General features: G+C 41.0%; 1 protein-coding gene across 10 annotated transcripts in view; it reads right to left on the bottom strand.

The window, feature by feature from the left end:
• r3hdm2 (R3H domain containing 2) overlaps positions 1–16,126 on the bottom strand; it is a 272,705-nt gene that overhangs the window by 138,845 nt on the left and 117,734 nt on the right. For 9 of the 10 annotated variants that reach the window (XM_072567272.1, XM_072567275.1, XM_072567278.1 and 6 more), the window contains 2 exons: positions 11,094–11,303; positions 9,031–9,072 (listed from right to left, as the gene is read on the bottom strand). In XM_072567272.1, coding sequence (XP_072423373.1) covers positions 9,031–9,072; positions 11,094–11,258 — 207 coding nt within the window. In that variant the 5' untranslated portion in view covers positions 11,259–11,303. The remainder of the gene's footprint in view (positions 1–9,030; positions 9,073–11,093; positions 11,304–16,126) is intronic. The other variant, XM_072567279.1, reaches the window with a different exon arrangement.

Below are 16,126 nucleotides of genomic sequence, written 5' to 3'. Positions count from 1 at the left end.
GACCCAGAGTTTAGGTTGAATTTGCGGTAAGACTGTTTGTTCTAATCTTTGCATTATCACTTCTGCTAGGACTCCAGAGATGTTCAAAAGGGCCACAACACACTGCAGCACACCAGAACTGCAAAAAGAGGACGAAGAACACCTCTACAATGTATTCGCCAAAAACAGATACCCCCGCAATTTCATCAACAGATGCCTAAGGGAAAGACAACGGAATGAGGACATGCCACAACCCAAAGGACTAGCCACACTACCATACATCAAGAACATTTCTGAACTGACAGCCAGACTACTGCGACCACTAGGCCTCATAACAGCACACAAACCAACAGCCACTGTCAGACAACAACTCACCAGGACAAAGGACCCGATACCCAGCATGAGCAAAACTAATGTAGTGTACAAAATCCCATGCAAGGACTGTACAAAACACTACATAGGGCAAACAGGAAGACAGCTAACGATCCGCATCCATGAACACCAACTAGCCATGAAACGACACGACCAGCTATCCTTAGTAGCTACACACGCAGATGACGAGCAACAGGAGTTCGACTGGGACAACACTACTATTATAGGACAAGCCAAACAGAGAATAACCAGGGAATTCCTAGAGGCATGGCACTCATCCACAGATTCAATCAACAAACACATCGACCTGGATCCAATATACCGACCACTGCAACGGACAGCTGGAACTGACAACCAGAAGCGGCAGATATAAATCGCTATAAATGCCGGAGGAAACATCACAGAAGCGCATCACAGGAGGCTCCCAAGCACTGAGGATGTCACCTAGACAGGGGACGAAACGTCTGCAACACAAATTCCCAGCTCGGCGAACAGAACCACAACAACGAGTACCCGAGCTACAAATCTTCTCACAGACTTTAGTTACTTGGTACTACAGAACTCAAGTATTGCTGAAAAAAAGCTTTCTACTTTGACCTCATTAGGATAGAGGTAAGAATAAACTCTGATCACTTTACAACCCTTTCCCCGTTGCTGCTATTCCTTGCTAAGCCTGCGAGTGGCCAACTGGCTCTACTGGTTTTTGACCTTTACTTAGTCTGTTCATCATCAGAAATTCAATCCCTGGGCCAAACTTATTTACCTGCCACTTCTAGACCTTTGTGCCTTGCACGTCACCATTAGCTTTCTGACCTGTATCTGATTCTATAGACATATTCATTACCATATAAATCCTTCTATAGTGTGTTTTCCAATACTCTACTCTTCAAACTGCTACTGAACAATAGTTTGTCAGTCCACCATGCTGACTCCACCTTACTTCTGTCAACTTCACCACACAACAGGACCCTGAATTTAACTCTGGATTCTTCCTTATTGCTTGCTCTGCTTTCCAATTACCATGATATACACACCTTAATGGTTGCTGTGTAACCAGGCCTATGCAACTTAAGTTTGCCCAACAATTCATGTACACCTTTGGCTACCACTCTGCATCAGGTTTATTTCAGCATTTCTTTCCCTTTCCCAAATAAAAAAACTTCTCCTTTGTACCCTCCGAAACCCTCTGTTCCACCTTCATACCTCCTTTGATTTTTGTACTCAGAATCTCTACCCTCCCAGTTTCCTACTCCAACCCTTCAGTACTCTTTGACCTTATTGCTCTCTTGGTACTGTACCAGGGTTGATACCAACTTCAATTAACCTACAGCTTCCCTCTTTAATGTCTTTTTTCATTCATTTTATTAATTAAGTAAATAAAATTGGACACGTCAAAGATATTGCCTGAGCCCGTCAGCCACTCACAGAACAACTTGTGTCTGGACCATAGATCATAAGTTGTAAGAGAAGAAGTGGGTCAATTGACCCATCAATAGTCAATTGACTATTCAATGAAATCATTGTTGATCTGATAATCCTCAACTCCACTTCAAACCTTTTCCCCATAACCCCCAACTCCCTTACTGAGTAAGCTGCAAAACTGCCCCAATTAAACGTGACTGCACAAGATATTCTGTTTCAAACTCTTCAGCTCACAGCTAAAATTGACTTGGAAAGAAATGGGCACATGTGGGTAGGGGAAGAGTTTCTGCATTATTTTGTCCAGAAATCAAAGGAATACATAGCTTCAGGACAGGTATACAAAACCTGGAAGCTCAAAATGTGAAATAAAAACAAAAAAATGCTGGATACTTAGTAGGTCAGGGAACATCTGTGGACAGAGGGAGTGAATATTTTAGGTCAATAATGACACTTCATCAGATGGCTCATCATCTAGCTGAAACATTAACTCTGCTTCCCTTTCTACAGGCACTGCCTCATCTGCTGAGTCGATCCAGCATTTTCTGTTTATATTTCAGAACAAGGTGGGTACAACCGACAGGAATGTGGATGGTGGGGCTTTAGGTAGAGATGAATAAGACAGCCCTGAAAACATTGGCTTGGTCCAACAAGAACAACATACTCTTTCTTGTGAACTTAGGGAGGACAGCCACCATGCAACCCAAGGAACTGGGGCTCAGAATACTATAGGGGAAGAACAGGGAAACAGTTAAATAGAAGTGTGCCAATAATTGGAGGGTAGCTCTATAACCTACAGTTTGAAGGATATACAGCATCCTCCAAAAGCAAGAAAGAGAACCCTGAAAGGGTACTGCCTACCTGGTACCACAGTGAAACCTCTCTCATGACAGCCAGATAGGAACTTAGAAAGGGAAAGTGCAAGTCCAACTGTTGTGAAACAAATGATAGGGAGGAGGTCCTGCTGAAAAGTAGCAGGAATTCAGATCTAAGATACAAGAATAACATAACAGCACACACTGATTGCATGACAATTAATACATTGAGAAAATGGGAATCTAAAGAAGACGCCTAAACATAAAATGAGAAGAAATCCTATTAAAAGGAGTTAAATGTCTGTACAGCAATGTGCAGAGTATCTATAATAAAGCAGGGGAATTCAAGGCAGTCATACACGGGAAGGAATAGAGAGACATGGCTGCAGAAAAATCAGAACTGGGAATTAAACATTGCAAGTTATAGCATATTTAGGAAAGAGTGAGGGATAAGTGGAATAGCTGTACTTATTAGGAACAGTATAATAGAAGTAGAAAAAACAGAGATGTAGCTGTCATGAAGCCAAAAACAGAAACCATATGGGTAGAGATGCAAGATAATTATGGATCAATCACAGTTACAGTTGTAGTCCATAGACCACCTGATAGCAGAAGGGAGAGAAATACATTTATTTTAAAAACAAGAAATTGAGAGAGATTTCAATTACACTGATGTGAATTAGACAGAAGAGAGCGGTAAAGGGGGTAAGAAAATTAACTTGTAAAGGTGTACAGGATTCCTTTCTAACCTAGAAACCCCAACTGGGGCAGATTCACAGCTGGACCTAGTATTGGGAAATTAATTAAAGCAGATGTAAAAGTAGAACGTACAGGCAGCAGTGACCATAATATTATACACTAAGTCAACAGGTTGGAAAAAAGCTGTATTTGAAGGACCTGCTAGGACTTGTGAAAATTAAATGGCAAACAACAATGTAAATCAGCAATAGGATCAGCCAGATTGGTGTTTAACAGAGAGCAGCAACATTATAACCTGCTGAAAGAAACTAAACACTAGAGGAATTCCATGAATGAATAAAGAAAGAAGCAGTCAACTAAGGCTTCAATAAAAGGCATATATGAAGTCCACATAGAGTGCAGGGTAAGAGGCCAAAATGAAGGGATGAGGAAAAAAAAATTAAGATAGAAACAATTTAAAAAGGCAAAGTGAAATGTGAAATTAAATTATCAAAGAATATAAAGTAAAATAATAGAGACTTTACAGACACATAAAAGTTAAAAAAAAAGTGATGAGAATTAGATCATGAAGTGTGTGGCAGGGTACAAGTAAGCACACCACTGAATTTAAAAACAAGAATGTACTAGATGATCCAAATGTATTCAAACTGGAATAAAATCCTGGTACAAATGGATTGAATCCATGGTTGCTCGCAGTTGCCAGTATCAGCAAACATTGCCCATATTTAAACAGAATCCACAGGACAGATATTGGAAGCACAACTCCTCTGATTAAAATGATTACTTCAGAAAACTTCCACTGTCAGAGGGATGGAAGGTACTTAAGAATGGGACAGAACATGCTCAGGAAATTACAGACCAGTCAGTTTAACGTCAGTAAATAGGAAAAACAATGGACAGGTCTGTCAGCATCTGTGGAGAGAAATCAGAGTTAATGCTTATGGTCCAGTGATCCTTCCTTAAAAGCTGAGGAACCTGAAATGTTAACTCTGATTTCTCTCCACAGATGCTGCCAGATCTGCTGAGCTTTTCCAGCAATTTCTGTTATTGCTGCTGATTTACAGCACCCATAGTTCTTTCGGTTTTTTTATTAGGAAAAATAATGGAATCCTTACTAAAAGGGAGACTAAAGGAACATCTAGAAATAAATAACGATGAACAGATAACATGAAGTTCAAAAGGAAAAGTCTTGCTTGTCCAATATTCCTGAACCTCAAAGTTTGGTAGAAGATTTGTAGCTCAGGTGCTCAGAACCACAACATTCGTGAACCTTTTGAGGTGGTAACGGAGAGTAGACAATGGTTAAGCAGCAAGTATAATTTATCTGGATTTCCAAAAGGGCCTTCAATAAAGTGTCCCTCAAAAGGCGAATGAATAAACTCAAATGGAGAGTAGGGCAGAATAGGTTGCAAGCTGGTTTCAAGACAGAAAGCAGAAACCCGGAGTTAAGGATAGTCATTCAGAGTGGCAGAAGGCAAGATATGGTGTTCCTTATGGATTAGGGCTAGGATCACTGCTAGTCACAGTTTACATTAATGACTTGAACTTCTAACATGGTTTAACAGTTAAATATGAAGTAGGACATTTTTCAGAAGAAGAATTGGGGGGTGGGTCACTTATTACTTGGATTATGCAAGTCTGGTCAGGTAGTGGAACAAACTCTGTGTACAATAAAGAACACAGAACAGAGAACAGCACATGTTATGCTGACCTTTTATCCAAGACTAACCGACACACCCTTCATTGTACTATCTCCCACTGCCCATCCAAAGGTCACTTAAAAGGTCCCTAAAGTCTCTGACTCTATTACCACCGCTGGCAGTGCATTCCATGCACCCACCACACTCTGCGTAAAGAACCTACCTCTGACATCTCCCCCAAACCTTCCTTGAATCATCTGAAAATTATACCCCCATGTGATAGCCATTTGTGCCCTGGGGAAAAGTCTCTGGATATCCACTCTACCTAGTCCACTCATCACCTTGTACACCTCTTTCAAGTCACCTCTCATCCTTCTTCGCTCCAATGAGAAAAGCCCTAGCTCCCTGAACCTTTCTACATAAGACATACCCTCCAGTCCAGGCAGCATCTTGGTAAATCTCCTCTGCACCCTCTCTAAAGCTTCCACATCCTTATCATATTGAGGTGACCATAACTGAACACAATCTTCAAAGTGTGGTCTAACCAGAGCATAACCTCACAGCTCTGAAACTTAATCCCCCTGCTAATGAAGGCCAACACACCATATGCCACCTTAACAACCCTAACAACTTGGGTGGCAACTTTGAGGGATCTATGGACACAGACCCCTCTGTTCCTCCACACTGCCAAGAATCCTGTCTTTAACCCTGTATTATGCATTCAAGTTCAACCTTCCAAAGTGAATCACTTCATGCTTTTCCAGGTTGAATTCCACCTGCCTCTTCTCAGCCCAGTTCTGCATCCTGTCAATGTCCAATTCCAACCTACAACAGCCCTCCACACTATCCACAACTCCTCCAACCTTTGTGACATCAGCAACCTTACTAACCCACCCTTCCACTTCCTCATCCAAGTCATTTATAAAAATCACAGAGCAGAGGTCCCAGAACCGATCCCTGCGGAGCACCACTGGTCACCGAGCTCCAGGCTGAATACTTTCCATCTACCACCACCCTCTGTCTTCAGTGGGCCAGCCAATTCTGTATCCTATGCCTCCTTGCTTTGAATCAGCCTACCATGGGGAACTTTATCAAACACCATGGTAAACTCCATGTACACCACATCCACTGCCCTATCTTCAATGTATTTTGTCACATCCTCAAAGAATTCAATAAGGTTTGGGAGGCATGGCCTGTCCCTCACAAAGCCATGCTGACTCTCTCAAATCAAACTATGGTTTTCCTAATAATCATAAATCCTGTCTCTCAGAATCCTCTGCAATACTTTGCCCACCGCTGATGTATGACTGACTGGTCTGTAATTCTTAGGATTATCCTTATTCCCTTGTTCAAGAAAGGGAATAGCATGCGGCACAACTCCAGTGGACGATGAGGACGCAAAAAACATCGCCAAAGGCGCAGCAATCTCTTCCCTCGCTTCCTATGGTAAGCTCGAGTATATCCTGTCTGGCCCAGGGAGTTATCTATCCTTAAGATTGTCAGAATTTTCAACATATCCTCCTTAATATTAACCTGTTCAAGCATGTCAGCCTGTTTCACACTGTCCTCACTCGTGGATACTGAAGCAAAGTATTCATTAAGGACCTCCCCTACTTCCTCCAACTCCAGGCGCAAGTCCCCTCCATTATCCCTGATTGGCCCTCCCCTCACTCTGGCCACCCTCTTGTTCCTCACATAAGTGTAGAATGCCTTAGGGTTTTCCCTAATCCTACCTGCCATGCTCCCTTCTAGCTCTTCTAAGTCCATTCTTCAGTTCTTTACTGGCTATCTTGTAACACTCTAAAGCCCTATCTGATCCTTGCTCCCTCAACCTTAAGTAAGCTTCCTTCATCCTCTTGACTAGATGTTCCACATCCCTGGTCACCTAAGGTTCCTTCACCCTACCATCCCTTCCTTTCCTCAGTGGGACAAAACCTATCCAGCACTGGCAGCAAGTGCTCCCTAAACAACCTCTGCATTTCTGTCTTGCATTTCCTTGAGAATAACTGTTCCCAATTTAGGTGCTTCTGTTCCTGCCTAATAACGTTGTAATTCTCCCTCCCCCAATTAAATACTTTCCCATACCATCTACTCCTATCCCTCTCCATGACGATAGTAAAGGTCAGGGAGTTGTGATCACTAGCACTGAAATGCTCTCCCACAGAGATCTGACACCTGGCATGGTCCATTGCCAAGCACCAAATCCAATATAGCCTCAGGTACCCTTCCTGGACACACCTGACAAAAACTGCCCCATCCAAACTATTTGAACTAAGGAGGTTCCAATCAATATTTGGGAAGTTAAAGTCACCCATGACAACAATCCTGTCACTTTTGCACTTTTCCAAACTCTGCCTCCCAATCTGCTCCTGTGTCTCTGTTGCTATTAGCTGGTCTATGGAAACCTCCCGATAAAGTGACTGCTCCTTTCCTATTTCTGACTTCCACCATAATGACTCAATAGACAAACCCTCCTCGATGACCTTTTCTACAGCTGTCATACGATCCCTGATTAGCAATGCCACTCCTCCACCTCTTTTACCCCTGCTTCTCAACCCGCCCCATTCCTTTTGAAACATCTAAACCCTGGAACATCCAACAACCATTCCTGCCCCTGTGATATCCAACTCTCCATAATGCCACAACATCATAGCTCCAAGTACTGATCCATACTCCAACTTCATCACGCTTATTCCTGTTACTTCTTGCATTAAAAATAGACACACTTCAACCCATCACACTGACTGCAACTTTGCCCTATCAAGTGCCTATCCCTCCTCTCAGACTCACTGCGCACTGTATCTAGCTGTTCACTACCTACTCCATTATCTGATCTGTAGCTCAGGCTCCCACTCTCCTGACAATCCAGTTGAAACCCTCCTGAAGAGCTCTAGCAAATCTCCCGCCCAGGATGTTGGTATCCCTCCAGTTCAGGGGCAACTCATCCTTCTTTTACAGGTCCCACCTTCCCCAGAAAGTATCCTAATGATCCACATATCTGAGGCCCTCCCTCCTACACCAGCCCTGCAGCCACGTGTTCATTTGCACTAGTTCACTATTCCTTGCCTCATTAGCACATCCAGTAGCAATCCTGAGATTACTACACTGCTCATCTTGCTTTCTAGCTTCCAACCTAACTCCCTATATTCTCTTTTCAGGCCCTCATCCCTTTTCCTAGCTATGTCATTGGTACTAATACGTATCACTATACGCTCACCCTCCCCCTTTAGACTCGATCAGAAATATCCCTGACCCTGGCACTCAAGAGGCAACATACCATGCAGGAGTCTCGTTCATGACCATAGAATCTCCTGTCTCGTCCTCTCACAATTGAATCTCCCATCACTATCCCTCTCCTATACTTCTCCTTTCCCTTCAGAGCCCATCTCAGTGCCAGAAACCTAGCCACTGTGGCTTTCCCCTGTTGTACACCAGTCACTAAAAGTTATGCCAGAAGTCAATACAACAATGAGAAAAGAAACACAAGGTGTGCACTAGACATTTTCCTACAGGAACATAACTAAAATACAGGCAAGCCTGGGTAGTCACCAAGAAATCCAATAGGGAATTAAAGAGAAACTTCTGCACCCCAAAAAGTGACAAAACATGGAACTCACTCACACAGGGAGTGGCTAAAGTGTATGGTACAGATCCATTTGAGGGGAAGCTACTAGATAAGCAGATGAGGGAGAAAGGAATAGAGTGTGATAATGGGAGAGTGACATGAGGAAAGATGGGAGAAGGCTTAATAGAACACAAATACAAGAATGGACTGAACATGCAGTATACCCTATGAAACATCTAATACTGAAGAAACTTTTTTTGACAAGTTCACTCACAGGACATGGATAACGCTGGCTAGGTCAGCATTTATTGCCCAATATAAATTGCCCTGAAGAAGTTGACAATGAGTTTCCTTTTTGAACCACTGCAGCCTACTCCTATAAAATTGCATCTTGCCCACCCACCAAAATGAAACTGTCAATATGCACTAATTTCCAGAAAGCTGCAATTCAGATTTTTAAGAACACGGAACTTTGTGGGTGCCCAACTCAATGAAGCCTAGATTGATCAAATTTTTCTATTCATTTTGAGCACATTCTGACCTTGGATCGCTTCCTCGAGTGCCCATGGTTTTGTGTTCTTCGCTGCAATGAAATAGAAACCATGTTAGCAAATTAGGAAACTCTTGTTAGGTTTATCAATGGTAAAAGCTCAGTATCAAGAACTGCGTTTCTGCTCTCTACCTCAACTATTACCATTCTGTTTCATAGTATAAAAGTGAGCATTCCGATAAATATCTGTGGGTCAGGATCATTGAGCCAGGTCTCTACTTTCATACAGCTGACAGACTGCTCTTGGCTGGGGCCTACTCATCCTGTCTGCAGGGGAATGTAATGCAGAATGAAAACAACATCTAATGAAGGAGATAAAAATATGTCAAAGACTAAATTTGTTTTGTATTTCAAAACACATGCAATATTGCATGAAGTGCTATTCACCACATTCAGAATTTTGTTTATTACTGTCCTAAAAGTGCTACTAGGGTGCTTCCACTTTGGGAAACTGTCAGTTTTCTAGAGAGATGGGTCACGTTTCACTGTTATTTACATAATCGTGAACATGAGCATAAAATCAACCAGTTTATGAATTAACAGTAGATCATTCCAGTTTAGGATAGCTGGTCAGCATGGACGACTTGGACTAAAAGGTCAGTTTCCGTAGTGTACATTTCTATGACCATAAACCAACACAATAAAGTAATATTATAGAATACAATTGGTGGTTCCCCCCGCACCTGAATTTAAAAAGCATCCCAAAATACATTCATGGGGACCGTGGCACTGTTTCATTAATGCAGTTGAAAATGGATTCAATTGCAAAAAATATATTTAATCCAAGTTCCCAGTCCACCATCTGTAACTTGATTTTATGCAACTGAAGGTTACTTTTAAACTAGTAAATAGTTCTTTTCAATAAGAATACACTGGTTAGTTTATTAAATATTTAAGAACATTTAAGAAGCAATGAGAAGTGTTTTCAAATCTGAAGCAAACAGCTTCATTTAAGAGCTTTGTTATAAAGGCTGCACTGGGTGCGATTAACAGAAACTGATCAACGATTAATACAATCTGAAAAGAGACAGTTTTGTGGTAGTGCAAGTTTCCAGTACAAATACATTTGAAAACAGTGTAAATCACTACAGAAACTTGACTTCTACTAGATGTAATTTAGACTTGAAATTGGGAGAAACTGTTCCCATTGTTGGAAAGTGAAACAGAGAAAGCAATAGAGACAGGAGGAGAAACCTTTTCAGGCAGCAGGTGGTTAGGATCTGGAATATACTTCCTGAGGTTGGGGGCCAATTGAGGTTTTCAAGATGGAATTAGGTCATTAACTGAAAAGAAACATTCGTAGGTCTGCAGGGAAAAGGTGGAGGGTGGCACTAGTTGAATTGCTCCTTGATTGCGCCGGCATGGAGACAATGGACCGAACAACTTCCTTCTGTGCTGTATTAAATCAATGATTCTCTGATCTTCTCCACTGATTTGGCTAAAACCAAGTGCAACTTAGCAGAACTTTAACCCTGCTGTATATACCCCTGCATCATCAAACCTAAATTCAAAAAGACAATGCCAGGTAGAAAAACTTTCGAGGATTAAAACAAGTGTTACGGAATAAATAACATTCATAACTTTTGTACTCAGAACTCATGCTCAACAACAAGCACTGAGGTCACATGTGCCACAGGTTAGGTGCAGAGTAATCCTCACTCCATTCTGCTATTACAATGTGACTGAATTTATTTCTTGAGGCACCTCTGATTAAGAATGACAATTTTACACTGAGCTTTTTCACGATGGGTCCGTTGTCAGTACTGTCTGTTAAGCAAATTCATACTCATTTCATCAAACAGTCCTACAGCCAGAAGGCACAAAGGTACTTGCCCATTAGTATAAGCCCTGCCCCAGAGGGGAAATTACAACATTAACTCATTGCATCATCAGGATATTTTTCTGACTCGACCTGGTCATTCAGCGACAGAAGTGTTCATAAGGGCTATATAATATATATTATGAAAGCCACAAAGGATTTTTATCAAAGCAGCTTAAGGGAACAGAATAGACACATATATCATGATTATTTCGCTTAGCCCCAAGCTTCTCACCTGGAAATCCAGCTGCGCATTTGGGTCTTCACCATCTTTTTCCACCTCCTCTTTGCTGGATGTTCTGAATGCAGATTTATTTTTAATTAAAGATTCTTCCACCAATTTCTTCTCAGATTCCTTCATGATTTCCAACGTTTCTTGAGTGTTATTACTATTGGACATCTTCAGGATGCGAAAATGATTAAGTGTGAGCGAGACAGCAAAAACCTGGAATGGATACCCAAACATGCTTAATGGAATAATACAATCATCAAGATTAAGTTCATGCTTTGTCTCTTGCAAAGCATGCTTATTTTAAAATATTCACATGTCCTTTTACAATATACTAAATCAGTAGGCAACAGCCATCACTGATTAATAACTAGTTGCAGTTTTCCTCTGGGACATATTTACATCAATACAATTTTAAAAACCAATTATAAACAGAGCTGCACCATACATTGTTGTTCGCGGATGGCACCACTTGTCTCCAAATCAGAATGGTATAGATTGAACCTCCATTTTAGAGATAATAACATTTACACATTCTGTGATGGCTTGTGGAACAGCCATCACAAAATGGCATTATACAATTATCAGTGCACAATTCCTAGTGAAGTTGTGACAAAGGTTTGGGGGTTGAATGTCTGGGTTCATTTCAACAAGGATTTAGAGTTAGTACAAGTGCCAGAGAATAATAGATAACAGGTTTCTCCCACTGAAGTATGACAATATTAGAGGCAGATAAACCATCTTGCAGTTGGAACAGGTATCTTTGATGGAGTTACAGGATAGAACAAAAGTCAGACAGCTAGAATTGGCAAATCAATTAGAGGTGGAATTTGCTGCTAGTGATAATTGAAATATTGGCAAAGCATCTGGGATTGACGGAAATACGAGTGTGGTTAGGTACAAAAAGTGGTGAGTCATTGGAGTTAGCAAGGATTCAATCACAGCTAGAATATGAGAAAAACACAGCTCAAAATAGAAAGAGCTTTGGAATCAAAGAGTGCAAAAGGAAATTAAAAAGCAAAAGTTGGAGATAAGACAACTTGAACCTGAATTTCAGAGAGAAAGGGAAAAAGGGGAGAGAAATAGGGAATACTTGCTTAAAAGAATGCAGTTTAAAAAGACTAAAATGCCAAAGCAAGCAGTGATGGGAAAATTTCTAGTCATAATTGAAATTTTTTGGAGGGAAATACTCAAGCTTGTACTGGCTCTACCAATAGTTGAGGAAAGGGATGGGAAGACATTGTTTATTCTGCTATTTTCTCAAAAGACATAAATTAAGTGGCCAAAGCAAGTCTGGATATTACACATGCAAAGCAAGGTGAAAGACAGAGCACATGAAATTTATGCATTATTGTCAGATTAGGATTCTAAAGAAGCATCATACGGTAAAAAGGGCTATTCTGGGGGAGTACGAGTTAGTTCCTGAACCATGCAGGCAAAGGTTCAGAAATTTAAGGAAGCAGCTTGGGAAGTTGACACTGAATTTGAAAGGGTATGGCAAAGTAACTTTGACAGGATGGGGTGGGGAGACAGAATACAGGCATTAGGAGTAAATACTATATATGAAGTTCTCAGAGAAATCATTCTCCTCGATTAATTTAAAAATTCACCACCTTTTATAATTAGAACCCACACTGAAAGCCAGAAGATTGCAACTGCTGGACAGACACCAATAATGGCTGACAATTAAAGGGCTGATCCATAAAACTAAGCGTTTTTTCTGTTACCCACAAACTTGAGAAGGATAGAGGATGGGAACATGAAAGGAAGGCAAGTAACAAGGGTAAAATGACGGACAGCTGGGAATGGCCTACAATCCCTCCTCATCCCAGATGAGAAAGGAAGGCACAGAGGCCTGGAAGTAAAAGTTGAAGACCTAATTGTGTCCAGTGTAAGAAAACGAGACACCTTCTTTCAGAATTGTGGAAACCCATGGGAGTGAGTCAGGTTCACGAGAGTGCATCCGTTAAAGGAATTCAAAAGGAAAATACCATGGATCTTATTGTTGTTGTTTTAACTACAACAATGATCTTCGAGGTAAACACTCCTGGTAATGCAGCAGAGGTGAATATGCTCGATGAGAGATATAAAGGGTTTTGGTAAAATGATATGACCCTTTTCTCTTCAAATGATGCTGCTAAACTCATAACTATATTCAGGTACACAGGAGCTGTTGATGAAGAATGGATAATTGCTCCATAAGACAATTGTACTGCTCAAATATCCTAAGGAAACATTGCGAGTAGAACATCAAATGCCTATGTCAGAACATGTAGGAATACAGAAATCTCAAGCATCAATGAACAGCCACTCTACCTTACCAAGACTTAAAGTATGCAGTTCAGTTCTGTAAAACAAGCCATAAATGTCAGGTCATAGGAAACCTTTTTTTTTATTATTCATTCATGGGATGTGCATATCACTGGCTGGCCAGCATTTATTGCTAGTTTCTAGCTGCCCGAGGTGATGATGAGCTGCCTTCTTCAACCACTGCAGATAACATTCTGTCGGTTGACCCACAATGTCCTTAGAGAGGGAACTCCAGGATTTTGATCCAGTGACAATAAAGGAAGGGCAATATATTTCCAAGTCAGGGTGGTGAGGGGCTTGGAGGAGAACTTGTAGGTGGTGGTACTCCTATGAACCTGCTGCCCTTGTCCTTCTAGATGGAAGCAGTCATGGATTTGGAAGGTGCTGTCTGGGATCTTTGGGGAATGTCTGCAGTGCATCTTGTTGATGGTACACACTGCTGCTACTGAGCATCAGTGGTAGAGGTAGTGGATGCTTGTGGCTGTGGTGCCAACCATCTTCAGTGTTATTGAAGCTGCACCCATCCAGGCAAGTGGGGAGTAATCAAACTGGCACCTTTAACACCATACCAGTTTTTGAAGAACCATTCAGTTGACAGTTGATAGAGTGGGTAGAACCCTTACTGAAAACTGGAAACACCAAGATATCCTTACAGTTATGGAGATGACAACCCAATCTCCAGAAGCTATTCCTTTAAGGTTAATTACAGCTAAGGTAATGGTGGGGGGAAAAAAAACTTAGTTTTTTTTAGAACTCATTATGGACTACCAACTGAAATACAATCAGACCTTGTTTTAAACTTTGTCTAAAAATTTTCAAGACAATGATTAATTTGGATTTAAAAGAGTTGAAGTCTACTGCCTATCTTCTGCAAACACCGGGAACTTTGGAAAGATACCATCAGATTCTCAAAACAATGGATTTAGATCTCTAGTCACAAGCATACACAGGATGGGACAAAGGATTAGATTTCTTACTCTGCAACCAGAGATTCCCCAAACTGGTTTAGTCCATTCAAATTGATGAGATAAGAGTTTCGGTAAAATTGACTGAGGAGAAGTTCTTACGACAAAACAATGTTTCTAGAGAGACTCATAGGAGCATGAAAAGTAGTACAGGAGCATTTAAAAAACATCTCAGGCAAAGTGAAAGAGCAGGCAACAAACATGCTATGACTGAAATGTTTCAAACAGGAGACCAAGTATTTGCTTTATTCCCTTTATTAGGCAAATCTCTCAAACAGAGATCAGTTGCCCATACAAAGGCAGTCACAAGAGGGTTAGTAAAGTGTTTATCTCATCAATACTCCTGACCACAGGAAGGGGGGAAAAAAATCACTTGTGTTACGTTAACACATTAAAGCAATATTATAGGGAGGAACGAGCAAGTGTGTCAAGAGGTCAGAGGGGCACTGGACTGAGGTAGGAGGAAGGATAGATAGTTCACAAAGTGAATCTCTTAAAATTTGACTAGCCAATATGAAAATCCTGGGACAGTTAGAGAATGTATTTTTACACTTGGAGGAAGAACAACAGGAAGTTGAAGGAAATCTATAGAGATATACCTGGGGGTACAATGCTAACCCAAGTGTGGTGTGGATCTAGGGGAATCCATACCAATAAAACAACATCTTTATTCCATAAGCCCACAAAAAGCAAGTGCATGTGGAAACAGAGATTCAGTGCATGCTAGAAAATGTTTAGCTCAGTTGGCTGGATTGTTGTTTTACAGTGTGATGCCAATAGCGTGGGTTCAATTCCCATCACTGGTTTGAGGTTCCCATGATGGACTCTCCTTCTCAACCTCTTCCCTCACCTGAGGTCTAGTGACCCTCAGGTTAAATCACCACCAGTCACTTCTCTCTAATGAGAGAGCAGCCCCTATGGTCTGGTAAGAGTATGGCGACACAACAACAATGAATAGGGAAAACCACTTACTGAACCTATACAAAACAGCTGGAATTTATCAGTGGTGTTTGTTGATAAATCAGATGGATTATGCAGTCAGTCAACGGATTCATACCCAATTCTTGGTTAGAACACTATCATTACAAAGAAATGAAGCACTGTGAACCCTAAGGTTGAAGAGGAACTGGCAATTACCCTTAACATCAAAAGCGAAGAAGATGTAGCCTTTGTTACATCAAATGGGTTAGATCAATGTCAAGTGATGCTGTTTGGCAGCTACATTCCAAAATCCCCAAATGTCAACTGCATCACTGTAGTTGATTTAAACTATGTAATATACTGTAACCCCTGGTAAGAACATGTAAAGTACCTGGAATACTGGTTTAAACAAGTATAGTTAATTATAATAAATCTTGTCAAGACTAATTTGCAAAAGAAAGGGTAACTCATCCAGAATATATCATAGAGTGAGCATGAACATGTGGATTTAAAAGGAAATTTGTACCTAACTTTAGCACAATAGCCGTGCCTTTAAAAGATTTGTTATGAAAACAGGCAAAGGAGGACTGATCAGCAGAGGGTCAAAGCAGTGGCTGAGAAGCTGACAGCAATCCTAATAAATGAATCATTGTTGGCCACCCCTGACTTTACAAAAGCTTTTAAAATGGCAATTGATGCTAGTGACTTGGGAGTAGGTACGGTTTTATTATATGATGATGTATTGAGAAGAGAGTAGACACAGGGCACCATTTTAAGAAACTGAACCAATATTGAAGTAGTACTCTTCAGTGGAAAAGGAATGTTGGGATTATTCTTCGCTCT

Source organism: Chiloscyllium punctatum, chromosome X (assembly GCF_047496795.1).
Source record: "Chiloscyllium punctatum isolate Juve2018m chromosome X, sChiPun1.3, whole genome shotgun sequence".
In the NCBI taxonomy this organism is placed as follows: Eukaryota; Metazoa; Chordata; class Chondrichthyes; order Orectolobiformes; family Hemiscylliidae; genus Chiloscyllium; species Chiloscyllium punctatum.
This window is presented reverse-complemented; position numbering and strand designations above follow the sequence as displayed.